This window comes from Ostrea edulis, chromosome 5, assembly GCF_947568905.1.
Source record: "Ostrea edulis chromosome 5, xbOstEdul1.1, whole genome shotgun sequence".
In the NCBI taxonomy this organism is placed as follows: domain Eukaryota; kingdom Metazoa; phylum Mollusca; class Bivalvia; order Ostreida; family Ostreidae; genus Ostrea; species Ostrea edulis.
In genome coordinates this window covers 58035440-58057906 of record NC_079168.1, presented here as the reverse complement: position 1 = coordinate 58057906, position 22467 = coordinate 58035440, and the positions used below count along the sequence as shown (strand labels likewise).

Below are 22467 nucleotides of genomic sequence, written 5' to 3'. Positions count from 1 at the left end.
TGAGAGATGGGCTGACCCGAGTAGAGATATTAGGTAAGGGACTTGCTGTCACGAGTAGAGATATTGGGTGAGGGACGGGCTGTCACGAGTAGAGATATTGGGTGAGAGATGGGTTGTCACGAGTAGAGATATTGAGTGAAAGATAGGCTGTCACGAGTAGAGATATTGAGTGAAAGATGGGCTGTCACGAGTAGAGATATTGGGTGAGGGACGGGCTGTCACGAGTAGAGATATTGGGTGAGGGACGGGCTGTCACGAGTAGAGATATTTGGTAAGGGACGGGCTGTCACGAGTAGAGATATTTGGTAAGGGATTGGTTGTCAAGAGAAAAGAGCTTTCAGTATGATGAATGATGAAGTGAAAACTTACATGTCTGTAACCATTTGCAAGAGCATTCGTAAGCATTCTTAGAAAATTCGGCAAATTGATAATTATAGGTACTAGTCATCAGAAGGTTCGAAAAAAGTTTGCAAGGGTTCAGAGAACATTCAGTGGCATTCATTAAGCTCGTTTTTCATATTCCCCTACTCAATTTCATAATTTTCGGACAATTTCAAATTTTCATATAATCGAATTGATGCGCGCATCAATTCAATTATTGCTTTCATCAACTGAATTAATGCGCGCATCAATTCAATTGATGAAATCCATTTGATGAGAGCAATACTTGATTTGATACGTGCATCAATTCAGTTATTGCTCTCATCAATTCGATTGATGCGCGCATCGATGTGTTGGAGTCGTCGCAAAATATGATTTGGAGCTTGGCATAAATGATTTGATAATCTTTTCAATTCAATTGAAGATATCTTTAATTATTTGCAATGGTTTGTATTAGGAATCAATGCGCGCATGAATTATTTTAAAGAGAGCAACTATTCAATTAAAGAGATCATTAATTTAATTGTGACTACATTGATTTGAAGACATCTCTGATTGTATAGTTCTTCTTTCTAAAATGATTATTGCAAGCATTAATTGAATTAGTGATATCATTAATTCAATTGAAGAGAGCACTTGCATTATTTGAATTGATGCGCGCATTCTTCAATTGAATTGTTGCGCATATCCATTGGAAGAGAGCTACAATTTACTATTATAGCGCCGCAGGGGTCTAGAAGAGATAAAGCGTTCGCCCCGTATGCGGAAGGTCGGGGTTCGAATCCCGGCCGCGACAGCCCTAAGTCGTTAAAACAGGTAGTGACAGTTTCATCGCTAAACGCTCAGGTGTGAATGTCACGGGTCCTCGGAGATGACCCTAAAAACGGATGTCCCCAGTTACAGTTGGTGTGGCACGCTAAAGAACCTGCACTGCTGAATGGCCGTAAGCACCAAGCGTAGGTCTAAATTTGAAGCCTTCACCGGTATTGGTGACGTCTTCATATGAGTGAAAAATTCTCGGGAGGGATGTTAAACAAGAATCAACCAATCAATCAATCAATCAATTATAGCGATAATCAATTCAGCCACGGGCACTGGAAGTTAATGTAAATATATAGTATGTACATGTATAAAAAGGAAGGGTAGGACACTCTTTTTGAGGCAAATTCGGGTTTGGGTTATTGTGGGCGTTTCTCAAACGGCCTGGCGCGATGAATCGTTCACATGTACCATACTTTCAATATATGTACGGTTTCTTTCCGTTCCAATGCCGTTCATTCGAAGAAAAAGATGTTTTTACACCTCCAAGTGTCTAAGAATTTCGCTAGACTGTCTTACTTCCGGTTTAATCGCACTGAATCAAAAGGTAAGTTGTGATTGGTCAATGTGATAAACATTTATAAGTTTATGTCATATTCTTATTGGTTGTGAAATAATGATAAGGATATTTGAACTATAAAAACAAACATGGCTCATGTACTTAACCACTAGTCTCTAACACCATCATGAAGTAATAATCCTAAGAATTATTTTCTCTACATATGTATTTATGGACTAGATAACGTGTGTCACATCAGACTTCAATTTTATTATTGACCTATCAGAACTTACCTTTCGATTCATTGCGATTAAACCGGAAGTAAGGCAGTCTAGCGAAATTCTTAGACACTTGGAGGTGTAAAAACATCTTTTTCTTCGAATGAACGGCATTGGAACGGAAAGAAACCGTACATATATTGAAAGTATGGTACATGTGAACGATTCATCGCGCCAGGCCGTTTGAGAAACGCCCACAATAACCCAAACCCGAATTTGCCTCAAAAAGAGTGTCCTACCCTTCCTTTTTATACATGTACATTCTATATATTTACATTAACTTCCAGTGCCCGTGAATTCAGCAGATTAATCAACGCTATCATGAATTCAATTAATGCGCGCAATAATTCAGAATTGAAGATATCATTATTTGAAGAGATCTTTAATTAAATTGTTGCGCGGTTACCTGTTCCACTTGTAAATCTGAGAGCTCGTGTAATTTGGATTATCTTAACTTATTTCGGAAATGTGTGGTTGCTTTGGTTCCCTAATTAGATTTTGACAAGCGGGAAATATGTCATCATCAACTTGATCAAGCTCAAGCCAAGGGCTCGTCACGGTTGCATTTACAAGGTAAAATATAGAAAATAGGACAGATGGTATCAAATTTACAAAAGGTTCGTGACGAACTCATGTACATTAACTGGAAGAGGAGGATCGATTAGTAATCTCGGCTGAGACTCGGCTTGACTGAATATTTGGACTGACCGAATCTCGGAGCAGTCCTTCTTAATTCATGTCCACATACGAAACGAACGCTCTAACCTCTAGACCACCGCGGCGGTTTATAAATTTATAAAATTCATTTAAAAGATATCTTATGAATTATATGATATCTTATAAAGTCTATGAGAGCTCATGTACATTAACTGGAAGAGGAGGATCGATTAGTAATCTCGGCTGAGACTCGGCTTGGTTGAATATTTGGACTGACGCCTTCACCGAATCTCGGAGCAGTCCTTCTTAATTCATGTCCACATACGAAACGAACGCTCTAACCTCTAGACCACCGCGGCGGTTTATAAATTTATAAAATTCGTTTAAAAGATATCTTATGAAATATATGATATCTTTTTAAGTCTATGAGATATCTTATAAAACATGTAAGATATCATATGTTTTATAAAATATCTTATAAAGAAAAATATATAAGATATTTCATATCTTTTATAACATATCTTATAAAGGATAAAATATTTCATAAACATTAGAAGATATCTTATAACTTTTATAAGATATCTTATAAAATTTATGAAAGGAATAAATGTAAAATGGCGTGCCATATGAATCCAGATTACACGAGCTCTCAGATTTACAAGTGGAACAGGTAACCGTATGGAACTGTAAATTAACATAAACTTAAATAATTGAAGATATTTTTCATTATTTGATGCATGCAACAATTTAATTAAAGATCTCTTCAAATACTGATATCTTCAATTCTGAATTATTGCGCGCATTAATTGAATTCATGATAGCGTTGATTTAGATTAATCTGCTGAATTCATGATCGCTATAATTGATTGATTGATTCTTGTTTAACGTCCCTCCCGAGAAGTGCACATTAATTGCTAGAACTGGCTGAAGCTGAAAGTAAATTTCCAGACATGCATTATGAAGGACTGCTGAGATTCGGTGAAGGCGTCAGTCCAAATATTCAGCCAAGCCGACTCTCAGCCGAGATTAGATCCTAAAATCTATTGTACAAACGTAGCAAGTAAAAGGATCATGTATAAACTCGGCGATAACAGTGTTGGACCGCGGGATGTTGAATGCTTTTGAAAACTAACTGTAACGTGAACCTAAACGGATAGAGATACTGAGCCACCATCAAATTCTCAATCAAGAGTTCATCCATTACATTCCCATTCCGCTGTGTTGCACTGTGCAACACCCTACCTATAATCTTGGCTGAGATTTGGCTCGGTTGTATGGATATTTGCCATATTTTGGACTTTAGATCTAGCTCAGCCGAGGTTACGCGAAAGTAGGACAAAATGTCACAGAACAAAAGTCACAGTTTATAAGAAAATATTGATTTTGATATACATGTATATTAATTTTAAAACATATCAGGTTTTTTTTGGTAAAGTTTAAGAAACTATATGCATTTGGCTACAATGTACCAGTAATTAGCTTAAAAGTATATATGTAGTCTCATTTGCTAAGCCAATCATCATTCCAAAAATGGAACTCGTGCAGAGTAATAAAGGTGGTTAAAAGCTATGGTGTAAAAACAACGTTTGGTAATCGGTGGATATTAGATAAAAGTTGAAGAACAAGAAAAACACCATTTTATTCATGCACAAAATACAAAGATTGGTATGAATATCATCATTCTATATTTTATAACAGAATGATTTTTTTTTTTCTTTTCTAATCAAGTCATTTTTGTGACTTTTTGTCTTGTGACTTTTTTAAAACTGAATAAAATTATTCCCTTTTTATGACACATGTATAGCCTAATCTGATATGTATAACAGTGTGACCATTGGACTGAGCAAATGAAATGGTCATTGGCAAGTCCCAAGTGAGAATCATATTTAGAGAAATATGGTACATGTAAATTAGAAATAGAAATACTCAATTTTACATATATTATGAAAGGCAAAGTAACATCCAAATTTGAAAGATTTTTTGTGTTGGCTTTCATATGAAACTGGAAACGGATCCAATGAGGCTTGAGGGGATGCTAAAGCAATTGTTGTGTTACATTTACCTTTAGAGCCGTGCCTTCAGCCCATCAGAACTTTGCTCGGTATAATAATATATTTTTATATGATTTTTAGGTCACATCATCAAAGGTTAAGGGTCAAAATGGACATAGATAGATATTGTCCACTCAATATCTTGAGGACCCTTTGCAAGGTTCCAACTTCGACTGAATACCTTGGGGGCCAATTGGGCCCCTGAATAAGAAATCCTGTTAGCCCACATGAAATTTTAGTAGCCCACACATATCATGAAATTGAATAACATGGGTTTTTTTACAAGAAAAAAGAAACATCGGGTCACATTGCAATTTATTTAAAAAATTAAAATATCAATATTTAAAGTCTGTTTCCTTCTCTGTAATTCTTTCAAATACCCCTCTCATTTCCACTCTCATTTCGTCAACCTAGCAAAAATATCAGAGTTCATAGACTTTATGATCTTCACGACGTCTGACTTTAACACACGTTTCTTCAGACTTTCTATGTTATTTCATAATTTCTCAGCTTTACGATGCTGTCAAGTTTATAACTTGGGCAAGCTGTCACAACGATTGGACCTTTCATGTCATGTTTTGTACACACAGCACGTCATCCCCTTTTCGCCATCATCGAGCCATATTCTCCCCTTCTTTCGACTTTGGTTAAAAGCAGATGCTTTCTTTTCGTTTGAAGTAACCCTTGCGTTGTTCAACTTCTGGTTTAAATACATTTTGGAAGGTTTTATACCCCAGGAATGTCTCGCCAAGTGGCAAAACCTCAACCGGAAATTGAACTTAAATTATAATAGGACTCGGATTGGTCGGAAAGAAAAATGTTGATCGGACAATTACGGACGCCAAATGGGTGACGAGAACAGAAATTTTTGGTGCCCACAAGCAAAGTTTAGCCACCAATGCGAGTGGGCGAGCGGTAATTTGGAACCCTGCCCTTTGCTTGACAGATATCAAACTTGGTACACTGGTATATCTCAAGGAGTAGTTGACACATATTTATTTTTGGTTTGGTTCATATGGTCAAGGGTCAAACAGGACTTAGTTATATATTATCTCCTATACAATAAGAATCATTTGCTTGATTGACACTAAACTTGGTATACTGGTACATCCGAAGGAATAGATTATCCCTATTGATTCTAAATCACATGGTCAATGACCAAGGCTTGATCCACTTTGGACATAGGAAGATATTGTCCAATGTATATCTTGGATTGTTTTTGCACTACTATCAATACATGTGTATAGCCCTTTTCAATTTTGTACCTTTTTTTTGGGGGGGGGGGGGATATATGTTTTACAAACATTTCTTGTTTTGGTTTTTTCTTTGGTTTATTTTACTTGCATACTGAAGTAGCTATGTATTCTATTTTATAGAAAGCCAAGGTTCAAAATTGTAATTGAAAATTGATAAATGCATGATTTATAAAATGTAAAATATAGTTGATGATCATTGTGAAATATAAAGATAATATCACTCATCTTAAGGACGCTCGATACAAACCAAAAAAAATGGATGCATGGGTTATATATTTTTTGTTTTCGTTAGGTTGTAATGACTACAAATATAGAATTCCTAAAATATAATTCAATATTAGTCTCATTAGTTAATTTTTACACAAAAGGTAAAAGTAATAGCTATTTATTAAGAGTACACTGTAGGTTTTGATTCCTGCACACAGGTACATAGAAATTCTTTGCACTTTCCCTGTTAGTAGGATATAGGGCAATAATCACTCATCTCAACAATAGAATGCTCTTAACTTGGTCCATAGGACAATACAACATTCTAACTACCCCAATAAGATATATAAGTTTCTTTTTTCAGGTAAGCCCATGGTCTGTGTGGGGTAAATGTATTTTGAACAATGGAATGTGTGGCAAGGGGACCAGGAATAGAACCAGAACTGTTGTTGTTGAACCAGAATGTAAAGGGAGCACCTGCCCGGTTATGGAAGAGACAGGAGTTTGCTATGGTCCATGCTGTCGACAAGACTGTGAAGTTTCGGAATGGAAAACATGGTCATACTGCTCAACATCTTGTGGTCATGGCATTAGGTATGGATGCATATGATATTCAGTGTACAGTATACCACTCATTCAATACATGCATTCAGTATTTTTCTGTATCCCTTTGTTCCTTAAGTACTTCTATGCATAGCAAAAGGAAAGGATAAAAAGCAAGGAGGAAGGTACTGTTTGATGGACAGACAGAAATAACTAATGGCCTACTCCTGTTAGACAATTTTGGCGACTAAGAACCGCTGTGTGGTTTTTTATGCCCCTGGAATCGAAGTTTCGGGAGGCATATAGTTTTTGGCCTGAATGTCATATCTTTTACACCATAAAAGGTTTTATGCCCTTAAAAGAATCTGAATTAAAAATAAGATACAGAAAAACATAAATATAGATAATAAAATGGCTTTCTTAATAATTTGTTAAATGGGGGATGAAGGTAGCAAACATTGTGGGTCATGTATTTTTTTTCTGCGATGTTTGCTACCTTCATATCTTGTTTAACAAACCAAAGAAACCATTTTGTTACTACAATAGAATTTTAAACCAAATAAGTAATTTTAAAAGGTTTCAGATGCAAAGTTCAACAAACGTGTCATCATGAGAACTTTCAATACATATTTTTTTATACTGATGTATATTGACCCTGCCCTAATATTCACCCAGGACTGAGGAAGTCTAATGGGAAATATTCTGATTACCTACTCTCTGGATGAACCTAATTAAAGTGTAAAAGGTTACAGTGTATATGATACCTGAAATATTGAAATTTTAAATGTAATAATCCACCTTCCTGGAATTGTGTGTATTCACTCGGGATTAAAAAAGCGGTGGGAATATATTCCATATTCCAATTAACTCATTAGGTGAACCAAAATAAAATTGCACAATACATGTAATTAAGACTTCAACATTTCTTTATTTTCAGAGGGTTTTACCGTCAAAACAAGATTGTTTACCACATGATTGATATCAGCCTAACCTGGGGTGTAGAAACCCAATACAGATATTTTTGATATTTTATGGGAGGAATTACGACTAGATTAGAAATATATTTCATGAGCACTGCATGCAATGCCAATCATAGGGAGAGGCTTGACAGCGTCCTGACAAGCCCTAGATTTCTGTGACACTGTGTTCTGTTATATTTTACTGCCACGTTATTGGGTAATGGACAGATTTAAATGTCTTTCCTTTGCTTTGTAATTCAGAGAGATTCCTAATAGTTACAGTGCTTAATGAGGAATAGTTTTAGGAAAGGGATGAACTGACAATAAAGGCATCAGGAATTGTGTAGTTTTGCTGGATTTTTTTTCTTTTTCTGCCAGGAAAAAACTTGTGAAGGTTTTTACAAAATTGCTATTGTAATGGGAAACTTGAATTATATAGGGTGTCCTTCTGAAGCTGTAATCATCAGGATGACAAATTTGTAAAATGACACTGTGCAATAAATCTCTGAGAGAAAATTTTAAGCTTATACTTTGTGTTAGATGCAAATTAAGACAAAATTGAAAGATAAAGAATTGAATATCTAAAAGACTGATTCATTCTGCCATTGGCTAGGAATTGCTGATCTCTACAAGTTATATCAAATAATGTGAACATGAAACCATTTTAACAATAGGAGAAACTATTAGTCACACTTGATGATTCTAAGACTTTTTTTTTTTTTTTTTTTATACAGTAGAAGGCTGCTTTAAGTTCAAGGTTTATATATTTTCCTTCTCGAAGGTCAAGGAAGTGGGCATGACTATTAAACGATTATTGACATTCATTGTAGCTTCCCATGAAGTACAATATTCTCCAAGTCCAGTGAAAAAGCCACCATGTGTTTGTGGATAAAATGCAAGCTTACGATAACTTGTCAAAATTACAATACAGAGGGATATAGATCAGGGGACCAATGAAGCTGCCACACCCTAATCTGCTGTTAACTGGAAATCTGTAAATCTGAGCACAATCCAGTTCAAAGGTCAAAGTGGGGACACCATCATTGTTGATATGACCTTGTTTTAATCCAGTAAGACTGATGTACGTAACTCAGCAGTTACAGTGTAATAAAAGCACAAAAAGGCATTGGGAATTTAAGTATAGGTATAATTAGTCATAATGTCCACAAATTTGTAGGATAAAGGTCTCACTAATCAGTAGTTTTTGTTTTTTCACATTAAAAGGGGGTGTGGATTATCAAGAGAGTATGTGTGTTCTAAACAGTAGGTGCTTTTGATTGAGATTCGTTACATTATTGTTATGATATGAGAAGGAAGAAGGAAAAACGTTCCAGAGAAAACTAGCTGACATTGATGAAAAATTGAGGATATGTATGTACACTGAGATTTTGAAATTGAAAATTTCCAATTTACCTTATTCATTGAAAAAATGTGATTTTAGTAGAAATTAAGCTACATGAACCCATGATCTACAGTGGGACAATATGTTAACCTGCTGACCTTTTGATCTATGTAATGAGATCGAAAAGGATAGGGAATATATTGATTATTATCATGCACCCATCATGCATATACTACAGCATTTAATGTTCCTGTACCATATACATTGAAATACCGTTCCATAACCACAGCTATTTTCACATACTAGTTCATAATTAGTGTAAATTTTTTGGTGCCGTTTTGCATATCATTTCATGTTCCACCATGAAATGTCATGGGCATTAGTGTTACCCATAGTGTAAGTGTTACTCCATCATAATTCAATTTCCGCTTATATGTATATTATAATTTTTTGCTACCCTGAAAAAACTTCGGGGAGCATATAGTCGCTGTCATGTCTGCCCGTCTGTACTAGCTCATATCTCCTAAACCTTTCACCAGAAATTGATATAATTGATCCAAATGTTCCTTGAGACCAGGACTTTTGGAACAAGTTTTTCAAGGTCATTTTGAAAAGGTCAATGTCACTCAATATGTAAAAGTTTCTTATTTCAACAGTTTTTGATATAAAGTTCCCATCTCCTAAACCTTTCATCAGAAAATTGATCACAAATATTCCTTGAGACAGGAACTTTTGGACCAAGGTCATTTTGGAAAGGTCAAGGTCACTCAGATCATATCTATCATAGATAAACAAATTTTGCCAGTAAACTCCGAAACACTTACTCCAGAGTTACTGCATGCACCTTTAATATTGTTTCATATGTGAACTGAAGTCTGTAAGCTATGATAGCATCTTACTTGATTAGTAAATATGAATACAGAGTTGGCGAAAGACGCCTGACTACCATATATCTCCAGTAAATTTTCAAAATTTGTCTGGTAAAAGTTAGAAACTCATCTGACAAACTGTCCGATAGATATTAGCAGACAAAAAAGGGATCATAGCTGTGTTGTTTATTGGCTTTTGTGTAAACAAAAACTTTGTCTGGTATAGAATAGATAACTTGCTTTTGTACAAGAAATGTGTATGTTTTCCAAGAAATCGTAATCCCACTCCGTGGGTGTACTTTCAATATCACGCATGTCATTCTACTTCCGACTTTGTGGCCTATCACATGGTAGAAAAATCGTAGTTCAGACGTAAAAAAGAAAGTTGAATGTGTAAACACAGGTGCTTGAACAGTATGTCAACATGATCGCATATCTCCCTCCCCTTTAGTTTACAAATATTTTTAGAATAATTATAACTATTCACTTCCATGGCGATAGCTCTGATTTTCGTCAGTTACAAATTATGAAAATTTATATGTAATAGATCTGTTTACAATATAGCAGTTTTTCTGTTTGTCATTCATATAGTGCATTATGTTTTAAATTATTCAAAAATTGTTCTTAAATTCATTTGAATTAAAGATATTGTTCATTCATTTAATTCATGTGTGCAACAATTCAATCACGCATTAAAAAGTCTCTCCTCCATTCAATATCATTTAATTGTGATTTATCTCGCTTGTGCGGGGTTTCATCTGGTAACTTATATAAGTAAAAAGTTCTCTATTTCAACAGTTTTTGAACGGCAAATGGCATTCAGACAAAGGTCACTCAAGGCCATTTTGTAAAGGTCAAGGTCACTTAGAACATATACCTTATATATGAAAAAAAAATGCTTCATTTCAACAATATTTCAACAGTTATTGATCTTTTAGACCAAGGTCTCTGAAGGTCATTTTGGAAAGGTCAAGGTCACTCAGGACCTTATGTTAAGAAAAAGTGCCTTATTTCAACAGTTTTTGAACTGGTATTGATTATATATCACACAAATAAGTAATAGGGAAATGGCTTTCAGACAAAGGTCACTCAAGGTCATTTTCAACATCACTCAACATACCTTACATATGAAAAAGAAACCTTCATTTCAACAATATTTCAACAGCTATTGATCATCGTGTGAGTCATTCATCATATGAAGTAGTTCATTGGTTAGATGCATTTCAGGGAGCATCCATCAGTTTGACTGATATTCTTGTTTAATTAGAATTTTAAGTGATATATAGTAGATTGAATACCGAACGACAGTTTCTATCTAATCCATTGCCAGTATCCATGGAGGAAATGACTTTCATGATTTTGTATGTATATAGAGGCTAGGTATGCACTGGCTGCATGTTTCTAGGCATATGGTTCTAGCATGATTTATGGTCTAAATTGTTCTAGCATGATTTCTCCTACACATTTTGAATGGAATGATGAATGACTTACATGAAACACTACACAGTTTGAACAGAATTGTGCAAAAACACTATTGAGGTGTAGTATAGCACTTCAGGATCTGTAACTTATGGCTGCCATATTATTTCTCATCTACTATAAACTTAAGTAACTCAACATTTCATATGAATTAAATACTATGAGATCAAAAGGCCATCGACTTGTTATTTACAGAACTAGGGAGAAGGAGGTCCTGGTGCCATCAAGCTGTAACGGCACAGAGTGTCCATCCAAGTCAGAACTGTTTGAATCTCTGAAGTGTGAAGTCTCACAGGTGATTGATTGCCGACTCTCAGAATGGAAGGAGTGGTCACCTTGCAGCGAGAACTGTGGCCTGGGAACATCCGTTCGTTTGAGGCGGCTGCTGACACCTGCATACTGTGGAGGTTCTCGCTGTCGTAATGAGACCTTGGTAGATTCAAGAGATTGTGAATCATATTCAGCCTCCAGGGACTGCAGTGTAAGATTGATTATAATCTTTTGTTTTACTTCTAAAAGTAAACTTTTTAGAAAATTTCAAAAATTTGTTTCTCGGAGATGGAGAACTTAATATTTGTTAAGAAACTCCTGCTGTTATTTCTTTAATTATCTGGCAGATTTATGGTCATGTATCATGTGAATGTAGAAATTCTTTCTGTTGAATCAAGGATTACCAATATGAACCAATTTTTCAGTGCATCCTATGCTATCCTTAAGCATCAACTTGTGTTGCAAACAACCATGACTAATAATTGAGATTTACATGTTTTGAGGGTTATCTTTTCCTTAATTGGCAGCTGAATGTTTGGCAGATTCACAGAGTACAAAAGTTATCAAGTAGCTGCCAGCAATGTCTCATTTAATGATGTGTTTGTTTAGCATTGGTTGGAATTCCCTAGTCTTACTTTTCTTCAAATGTTTACCAAGATAAATGATGTTGTCCTTTGGCAAGGTTGTTCAAAAACATTTTTAGCTGATTTGCTAAAAAAAAAAACCTACTTGTTTGGCTTTGGTCGTGTGAGAACTTTCATGTACCTTTTCTCTTTTCAGATTGAATTTTTGTGCCTTTTTTATATTAACGAGAGTTATAGCTTAAAAATTGTAATGTTTTCATGATTATGATGTTAAAAGTTACTTTATCAGTAGATCTGGGGGTCTAAAGGATGAATCCAGGGTAACAAAAAAAACCAAACTATCGGTCCGGATCTTGTTTTATTCTTTACAAAAAGCTCACAAATAATCGTTCTAGATTTTCACCTAAGGTTGAGTAAATGTTTGATTGTTTCTCAATTCCTTTAGTACATGGACATATAGGCGTTAATTCTTAATAGACCTAGCTTTTACACCAAAGTACCAGCATGATGCATGTATTGTTTATGCATTTTGAGTTCTATATGATATTTTATTATGGTCTTAATTACATTTGGGCCAAGTCCCTACTTGATATACATTTATTTTACAAGACATTTATTTCTGGCAACAATAAAAGAAATGAAAAGAAGACAGAAAATTGATGTCCATCTTTCCCCAGCAATGAAATACACCAATTTTTCAGTACTTCATCAACATAATTTTTTCCCAAAGACATTTTGGACAGGCAAACACAATTCTTGTATGCATATGGCATGCGTTTTTCTTCTTTGCAAGTGCTTCTGTCGAGTAAATGCAGAACAAATGATTATTGCCTTTGGAAAAAATCACCCACGGCGACGATAGTTTCACTTGACGGGGTTTGGCAGAGAATTTACTATTTTAATGCTTTATATACTGTGGAATCATTATACCCCCCGCAACAAGTTGGGGGGGGGGGGGGGGTATACTGGAATCGGGTTGTCCGTCTGTAGATGCAATGGTTTCCGCGGGCTCTAAAGCATTATCCTTTCCACCTACCGTCACCATATCATATATATGGACTACCCATGGGATGAAGATGTTCCCTATAGATTTTGGGGTCAAAAGGTCAAAGGTCAAGTGCACTGGACATTGAAGTAGCAATATGGTTTCCGGGCTCTAAAGCGTTATCCTTTCCACCTACAGTCACCATATCATACATATGGACTACCCATGGGATGAAGATGTTCCCTATCAATTTTGGGGTCAAAGGTCATGTGCACTGGACATCAAAGTAGCAATATGGTTTCCATTTAAATTCTTTAACGGCTTTTTTCATCGCATGGAGATGCTGTGTTCCTAGATAATCCATTTCTCCCTACAAACGAGAATACCCAAGGTTTGTCATGCCATTTGTTTTTTACACTCAGAAAAGAGGTAGTTTATACCTATTACCAACACCCTTTGGGAGATTGGGTAAGCGAGGGGTATTCTTAGTGAGCATTGCTCACAGTACCTCTTGTTTCAATTCGTGGGGGCCAATGTTCGTGGGTAAGCTAAATTTTGCTGGTTCGTGGGAACGTAATTTCGTGGGTAAGCGATGCGATGTCACTAGGAGAGATAACTCTACTTGGTTTAAAAGAAATGTTCGAGTGACCCACGAAATCCACAAACATCAATCCCCCACAAACAATGATGATTCCACAGTAATGAGTATATGATAAAGTTTATTGAATTCTAAATCTGACCCTCCTGATGTTGAACCCCCGGATATAATTCTAAATCTGACCCTCCTGATGTTGAACCCCCGGATATCTCTTAAGTTTAATTCTGGTCCTCTTGACTTCAAGATACTGAGGTTTAACTGTACAAGATACTGAGGTTTAACTGTACAAGATACTGAGGTTTAACTGTACAAGATACTGAGGTTTAACTATACCTGGATTCGTCAGAGGAAGACCCTTTTCAATTTTCAGATTTATCTGCTTTGTTGTTACAGAGTTACGAGACAAAGAGGTTTTCAATATTGATAAAATAATAGCACTTTTCTATGGTATGTATTAATTTGAGCCTTGAGAAGATTTTTGCAACATTTAAAGGTAGTTCTCAGATTAGGAAGAGAAAAACTCCTTTTGATTTTCAGATTTATAAGGTCACCCGAGTGACATATTACAATTGATCTGTCTCTGTCGTGAGTTAACAATTGAACATTTTTAACTTCTTTTTGATAACTACTATTCCAATTCTTTTCAAGTTTGGTCTTAAGTATCTTTGGGACAAGGGGAACAAAAATTGTAATTTTCAGGACTCCTGCACCCCTGGGGCCTTAGGGGCGGGGCAAAAACTGCCAAAAATTGACCAATTTTCAAAAATCGTCTTCTCTACGACCACACATGTGTAAGGAAAACTTAATGCATCGATCATGGTATAGATCAGGAAGGCTTCTATCAAAATTGTAAATTTCATGATCCCCCGGTGATAGAGGTTCTGACCCCAGGACAAGGCCAAGATTAAGGATAGGCTACAGTACAAAACTTGGTTTGTTTACTTAAGGCCTAACTAAAATTTCCTGTGACATTTTTATTGACTGGAGATATCATTTTCTGCACAATAAAAACATTAAGAATGTTATCAAATCTTGAATATTTGAAAATAAAGTCAACGTTTTAGAGAGTGAAGGTGCATTTTTCTCTTATCTATCCAACCACTAATTTTTGGGGTTTTGACTTTAGGACGGGTCCACATTAGTGATATCATTTAATGATACAGACCCAGAAGCGTACTACTACACCACTTGCACGGAATGGTACAAAACGATTCTAAATGCATGGAACGGTGAACGGTCTACACAGAACGGTTTGCACAAAATGCTGAACGGTTTGCATGGAATGATAAACGGTTTTCATGGAACACTTCGCATGAAATGCTGACCACTTTATAGGCGTACATGGCTTGCACGCTTTGTGAACGGTCTGCACGAAACGGTAGGCATGACCTGCACACTTCGATTTTTTGGTCATTATTTGGTTCCTGGGGTTTGGTTTAACAAGAAATAATTTCAATATAATGGTAATATTCTAGATATTAAAAAAGGTGGAGAAAGAAATGACACTGACTTTTGAACACGTTAGAATAATTATTTTAACTTTGGAAATAAAAGAAAAAGATGCAAAAATTGTATGTCATGGGATATTGATTATTCAACTTTTATTGCTTCATTAATTGCTCTATTAAGTTCATTGATACTGAATATGAAATGGTCGTGTCTGTTTTGCTAGTTTTGCAGAACTGTCTGCATAATGCAAAGACCGACCTCTGTATAACAAGTATATTCTACGCAAATTCCGAAAAGCTTTTTTGTTAATTACCACAATAGAGGTCAGCTAATCCAGGTATTTGAAAGTAACATTTGTACAGAAGGTGTGAAAATTGGCGGGCGCAACTAAAATATAACAAAAGAAGTGTTTATAATTTTTTTTTTTTATATTGAGATTGAGGCAAATACAACAATCTAATTAAAATTAGATGTTAGATCGGCTCGCATACACACATACATAGTTGAAGAATCTGTTGATCATTAATGTAGTTAGTCATTATTTGTTTTATTTATAAATCTATATATTTGATTTATTTCTCAATCTTTTTATATTTTGATTGTTTCTTTTTGTTTTGTATTTTTCCTTCTTATCCATGGCGATTGGATCTTATTTACTGGCTAATACAATGCCTACAAGTAGCTGCAACTCCCCCCTACCCACCTGAGAATATGTTTCAGTCTTGCCTGACGAGAAGTTTTTAAAAATCATTTTATCGGTTGTCATAAACGCACATAAAAATGTATAGGTTTATTCAACATCTGTTATTGAGAAGAGCTTGGTCTGGCATATACAAATTGCAAATGTGTTTTAACGACACTCAGATTGAATGTACAAAAATAGCGATACAGATGCCACTTTTTCAATGAATTTAATAGAGCAATGAATAATTAAAGTTGAATAATAAATATTCCATGACAATACAATTTATGCATCTTTTTGCAAAGTGTTTCGTGCAAATTAAGTGTTCACCGTTTCGTGCAAACCGTTCACCGTTCCGTGCAGATTGTTCAGCGTTTTGTGCTAACTGTTCACCGTTCCGTGCAAGTGGTGTAGTAGTTCGCTTCAGGGTCTGTGTGTGTGTATATATATATATATATATATATTTATATATATATATATATATATATATATATATATATATATTATGTAAATCCTTTCATCAGTATATGCGCTTTTGAGGGCATTGAAGTTTTAAGAACACATGTTATTTTACACTGTTGCTGAATATTAGAATTTAGTTTAGATATTCAGAACAGGAATTTTTTTTGAGATTTCATAGCCCTTGGGACTAATGATACTTTTAACTAATACTCGGGACTGATAAGGCCTGTGCCGTCCTCTTGTTGGTTTTTGTCATTACAGACGTCAGAGTCATGGTTAGATTTTTAAAATATTATTTAGATGACAGCACTGTCTATGACACATGATTCAGAGTCCAGAAGAAAAATTCATTGCCGGGCCTTTTCTGACTTGTCAGTTTTCTAGTTCAAATTGAAAAATATCCTCCAATTTGATGAATGGGAAATGAGGAATGCATTTCAAGGGAATCAGATTATTGAAGATGAGAAAGTAATGTTCACTATATTTATAAAAACTTTCTTGAGAAAATTGTCACTATTATAGGAAGACCCTTACATATAATGCTTAGGCTTTGATTCGATGTAAGCACTCTGAGCAGCAATTTTTGTTTCTGTAAAAGATATCATTCCTTTCTTGTTTCGCTTTCATTTGATGTAGATAATTTGTCATTGAAAAACCTTTCAGTCTCTAAGGTAATATGTCTATGGTAGAATTTTTTTCTCTCCCAAGAAATTGGGTTGTGTCACTTTTATCAATGACTGACATTTTGGAAATTATTTTACTGTGTCAGTATGTTCACTAATGTACATGTAAATCAGATCAGGCTGGTGAAGGTCTCAACAGACAATGTAATTGATGTATTTTTTGTGTTTTTACAGAAATGCAAGCTGCAAATGTTGTCGCAGAGGGGGGAAAACATTAAACTTGCAAAATATTTTATGCTGCTGCAATTTATCTTTGTTATTATCTGGGGGAAGTAGCTGTGACCCAGTTCTGTTCAATCAATTTCATTCATTCGCAGTGCTGATTTTGAAGCAATTAATCTTTCATTTGTGTTATTTTAAATATTTAAGATTCAGCATTTTTTTTTTATTACTTTAAAAGACTCACTCACGTGACCTATTGCAATCTTCTTTGTCCACTGACATCCATTGTGGGTTAGCAGTTAAACATTTTCAGCGTCCTCTCAGATACTATTTGGTCAACTTTTACCAGTCTAAGAGCAAGGTTTATAGCTGAGTCATGCAGTGAAAATGCATTATTGCTTTGAAAATCATCTTTTTGACTCCTTTAGTGTTAGGAATCAGTTTAGAAACATTACTTGATTAATCAGAATAATTGAAAAAGCATACTAAATCAATTATTATACTATTCTGATTTCAAACTTTACTATGCTTTATTATAACACAAGTAGTTGGAAAGTTTTCAACATGGGCCATTCTTATCTTATGCATAAGTAGTTCAGATCCTGAGTTAGAAGAAAACCATAATCACTTCTTTCTGTCATTACAATGAATGAATTTTGTTAGTGACGTTAGTACTAGTACATGTAGTGTTAGGAATTAAATTCTTCACAAGGCCGTACTGGAGTCAATTTCTTGTCTAGGTTGTAGATTACTAACTTGTAGATTTATCTATGTTGTTTATGACTAAATGTTAGATTTATCTAGGTTGTAGATGACTCAATATTAGATTTATCTGTGTTGTTGATGACTAAATGTTAGATATTTCTGTGTTGTAGATGACTAAATGTTAGATATATCTGTGTTGTAGATGACTAAATGTTAGATTTATCTGTGTTGTAGATGACTAGATGTTAGATTTATCTGTGTTGTAGATGATTAAATGTTAGATTTATCTATGTTGTAGATGACTAAACGTTAAATTTATCTGTGTTGTAGATTACTAAATGTTAGATTTATCTGTGTTGTAGATGACTAAATGTTAGATATATCTATGTTGTTGATGACTAAATGTTAGATTTATCAGTGTTTTAGATTACTAAATGTTAGATTTATCTGTGTTGTAGATGACTAAATGTTAGATTTATCAGTGTTTTAGATCACTAAATGTTAGATTTATCTATGTTGTAGATGACTAAATGTTAGATTTATCAATGTTGTTGATGACTAAACGTTAGATTTGCCTGTGTTGTAGATGACTAAATGTTAGATTTATCGATGTTGTTGATGACTAAACGTTAAATTTGTCTGTGTTTTAGATCACTAAATGTTAGATTTATCTATGTTGTAGATGACTAAATGTTAGATTTATCAATGTTGTTGATGACTAAACGTTAGATTTGCCTGTGTTGTAGATGACTAAATGTTAGATTTATCGATGTTGTTGATGACTAAACGTTAAATTTGTCTGTGTTGTAGATGACTAAATGTTAGATTTATCTATGTTGTAGATGATTAAATGTTAGATTTATCGATGTTGTAGATGACTAAATGTTAGATTTATCTGTGTTGTAGAAGACTAAATGTTAGATTTATCTGTGTTGTAGATGACTAAATGTTAGATTTATCTATGTTGTAGATGACTAAATGTTAGATTTATCTGTGTTGTAGATGACTAAATGTTAGATTTATCTGTGTTGTAGATGACTAAATGTTAGATTTATCTATGTTGTAGATGACTAAACGTTAGATATATCTGTGTTGTAGATGACTAAATGTTAGATTTATCTGTGTTGTAGATGACTAAATGTTAGATTTATCGATGTTGTTGATGACTAAATGTTAGATTTATCAGTGTTGTAGATGACTAAATGTTAGATTTATCTGTGTTGTAGATGACTAAATGTTAGATATTTCTGTGTTGTAGATGACTAAATGTTAGATATTTCTGTGTTGTAGATGATTAAATGTTAGATTTATCAGTGTTGTAGATGACTAAATGTTAGATATATTTATGTTGTAGATGACTAAATGTTAGATATATCTGTGTTGTAGATGACTAAATGTTAGATATTTCTGTGTTGTAGATGACTAAACGTTAGATTTATCGATGTTGTTGATGACTAAACGTTAGATTTATTTGTGTTGTAGATGACTAAATGTTAGATTTATCTGTGTTGTAGATGACTAAATGTTAGATTTATCTGTGTTGTAGATGACTGATTGGGGTGAATGGACGGACTGTGAGAGGAATTGTAATGGAGGAAAACAGACAAGGTTCAGAGAGATCTTACAGGCACAGCAGTGTAAAGGAGCACTGTGTCCTACTTCAGAGGTAACTTACTACAGTGTAAAGAGCACTGTGTCCTACTTCAGAGGTAACTTACTACAGTGTAAAGAGCACTGTGTCCTACTTCAGAGGTAACTTACTACAGTGTAAAGGTACACTGTGTCTTACTTCAGAGGTAACTTACTACAGTGTAAAGAGCACTGTGTCTTACTTCAGAGGTAACTTACTACAGTGTAAAGGAGCACTGTGTCCTACTTCAGAGGTAACTTACTACAGTGTAAAGAGCACTGTGTCTTACTTCAGAGGTAACTTACTACAGTGTAAAGGAGCACTGTGTCCTACTTCAGAGGTAACTTACTACAGTGTAAAGAGCACTGTGTCCTACTTCAGAGGTAACTTACTACAGTGTAAAGAGCACTGTGTCCTACTTCAGAGGTAACTTTGAAGGATATTTGAGAAGCACATGTAAGTTAGTTTTACAAATGGATGACTCAGTAAAAGGATGCTGTCGTCTGCATTGAAACAGTTGTGTCGCCATAAAATTTAGCGCTTAGGCTACGCACTGTAAACAACCTGCTAGAATGCAAGCTGGTACGTATTTTATATATAACAAAATTGTTTACTGGTGATATTTTAAGTCCCAGTCTAATGACGTTTTGCAGCTTACTAGTGCTGTTATCTGAATATGCACACAGGAAGTACACATTTGATCAGATTTAGTGTATTGAGCTAATGCATGAGTTTGTACTCCAAAGAGTCATATAACAATGCAAACTGTTTGTGATGATTCACATTCTTGTTTGAACCAAATTAATTAAATAACGTGTGTCAATAAAAGGAGTGATACATAGCAATAATTGAATACACAGAAATAAGGGATGGTTGATATTTTTAGAAGAAAAAAAGTTGTTTTACAATACTGGCTTTGTCATTGACAGGAAGTGAGAACTTGTCATCCACTGTGTGACCACCCTGAGATGTGTAATCAGGGTGTGTGTGGGTGTCGCCCGGGGTACAAGTTGTCAAAGGATGGCTATAGGTGTCTTCCTGTCAAATGTATGCGTCCTTCCATTAAGTATTGTCCTCCTTCTCGGAGGGAGTTCTTCAGCTGCCGACATCCAAGCAGCATTACATGTAAAGGGGTAAGTTGTCAGAGGTTTTGCGGTAAAGAAATTAAGGGGGTGGGGGGGAGACATAATGAAGACAATTTTAAAATACGGTGTACTTCTGTACAAGAATCTTTCTGTTCTATGAAATAAAAAAAAAAGTAAATAAAACCTCAATATAAAGTAAAAAAAAAAAATTGTATTCCAAAAAATGTGTATGTGATCCCGTTCGTTGCTGGAATGTCTGAAAGTTGTGTTTTCTACAGTTACATTATCAGTACAGTGACACCTGCACAGTGTCCTGCATCAAAGACTGGTCCCTAAAGGGTTCAAACAACACCATCACCTGTCTGGCTAATGGAACATGGAGCCTGCCACGTCTGTTCTGTGCACCACCCAACAACCCACCACATTCGGTAGGGTCATGGTCAATGTGTAATTTGTAGCATTTTAACCTATGTGAATTGAATTTCACATTTTGTTTCGCCATTTCATCCAACCTGTTTCGTAACTAAACTTGGGTAAAGTTCATACAGAACTTGCATTATTTATTGTAGGAAAAATAATTTCAGGTCTAATTTCCTTAGTGTGGATATCGCTATTCGTACGATGGAAATGCTGATACAGTTTAAATTGACAATGCTTGTTGACGTACTTTATTCAGCTGCTGCTTATTTTTTAAATGTTTGATGACACAGGAACTCTATAGTAGTCACTTTCATTTAAACTACAGATTTCCTAATTCAATATGTTAGTGGATTATGGTAAGAAAGATGTTGCACTGGTTAAAGGGGTGGGGTGGGGAGAGGGGAGAGATGTTAGACTCTTCCTTAGAGCCCATGATGTCTGTCATTAATCTAGTTTCTTCCTGTTCAGTGAATATATATTATTACAACAGTAACTTGATCAGAAGAGTTGGATCGGATCACGTCAAGTTGACTGCACGGGTCATCAGATCACACGAGACGCAAAGGGTCGAGTTTCATCTGATGATCCGGGCCTATCAACGAGACGTGATCCAGCTCTCCGGATCAAGTTACTGTAGTAATGATAAAGATATTATATACCCCCTTATGCATTTTAAATCCACATTTATAAGATAATAAATGTAATCCAAATTATCAAAAACACAGACATACAGTGAAATTATATTTTGTGTACAGTTTTGTTTGTGATGCTGTCAATATTGTTCACAAAAAACGTTGCATTGATGCATTGTGACGCCATCAGTTTTAGAGGATACTGATATGGAATCAGAAAACCACAGTGTGGTGATGCATATAACCGAATCACACTCTGTGAAATCCACAGTATCAAAAAACAAAACATTAATGGGTGTATAATAAATTAATATATAATGTTTTTAAGTCTAAAGTAATTTATATTTAAACTATGTATTCAAGAAGGAGAAGAGAAAGGGAAATGATGTAAATTTACCCTTAATACATTGAAAAGTAGTTTTAAGTTAAAATCAAGTTGAAAATGGGAGATTAAGGAAAAGGGAATCCTATACACATTTTTAAGAAAAGGTGATTAGTATTTTTGTTCTGTAGATGAAAGTGGACAACACAAACATTATGGAGAATACAGAAGCTGGCTACTGTGTGTACCTAAGTACTGTAGATGATTCGTATGACACGCTGTTCTACTCCATTCTGAGTGATCCCAAAAACATCTTCCGAGTGGAGGCTTCTAAACTGTGTCTCAACAGAAAAACAGACTTTGAGGAAAAACCAACCAAGTATTTTTTTTCTCATTCCAACAAACAAAAAAAAGAGTAAATAATTTGGCCAAAATTTTATCAGCATGGCATACAGATT

General features: G+C 34.9%; 1 protein-coding gene across 1 annotated transcript in view; it reads left to right on the top strand.

Annotated features, from left to right (window-relative positions):
• Nucleotides 1-7572: 7572 nt before the first annotated feature.
• LOC125651112 (protocadherin Fat 4-like) overlaps nucleotides 7573-22467 on the top strand; it is a 137079-nt gene continuing 122184 nt past the window's right edge. The window contains exons 1-5 of the mRNA XM_048879703.2: nucleotides 7573-11821; nucleotides 19467-19586; nucleotides 20480-20683; nucleotides 20914-21063; nucleotides 22201-22388. Of these exons, the coding sequence (XP_048735660.2) occupies nucleotides 11501-11821; nucleotides 19467-19586; nucleotides 20480-20683; nucleotides 20914-21063; nucleotides 22201-22388 (983 nt within the window). The 5' untranslated portion in view covers nucleotides 7573-11500. The remainder of the gene's footprint in view (nucleotides 11822-19466; nucleotides 19587-20479; nucleotides 20684-20913; nucleotides 21064-22200; nucleotides 22389-22467) is intronic.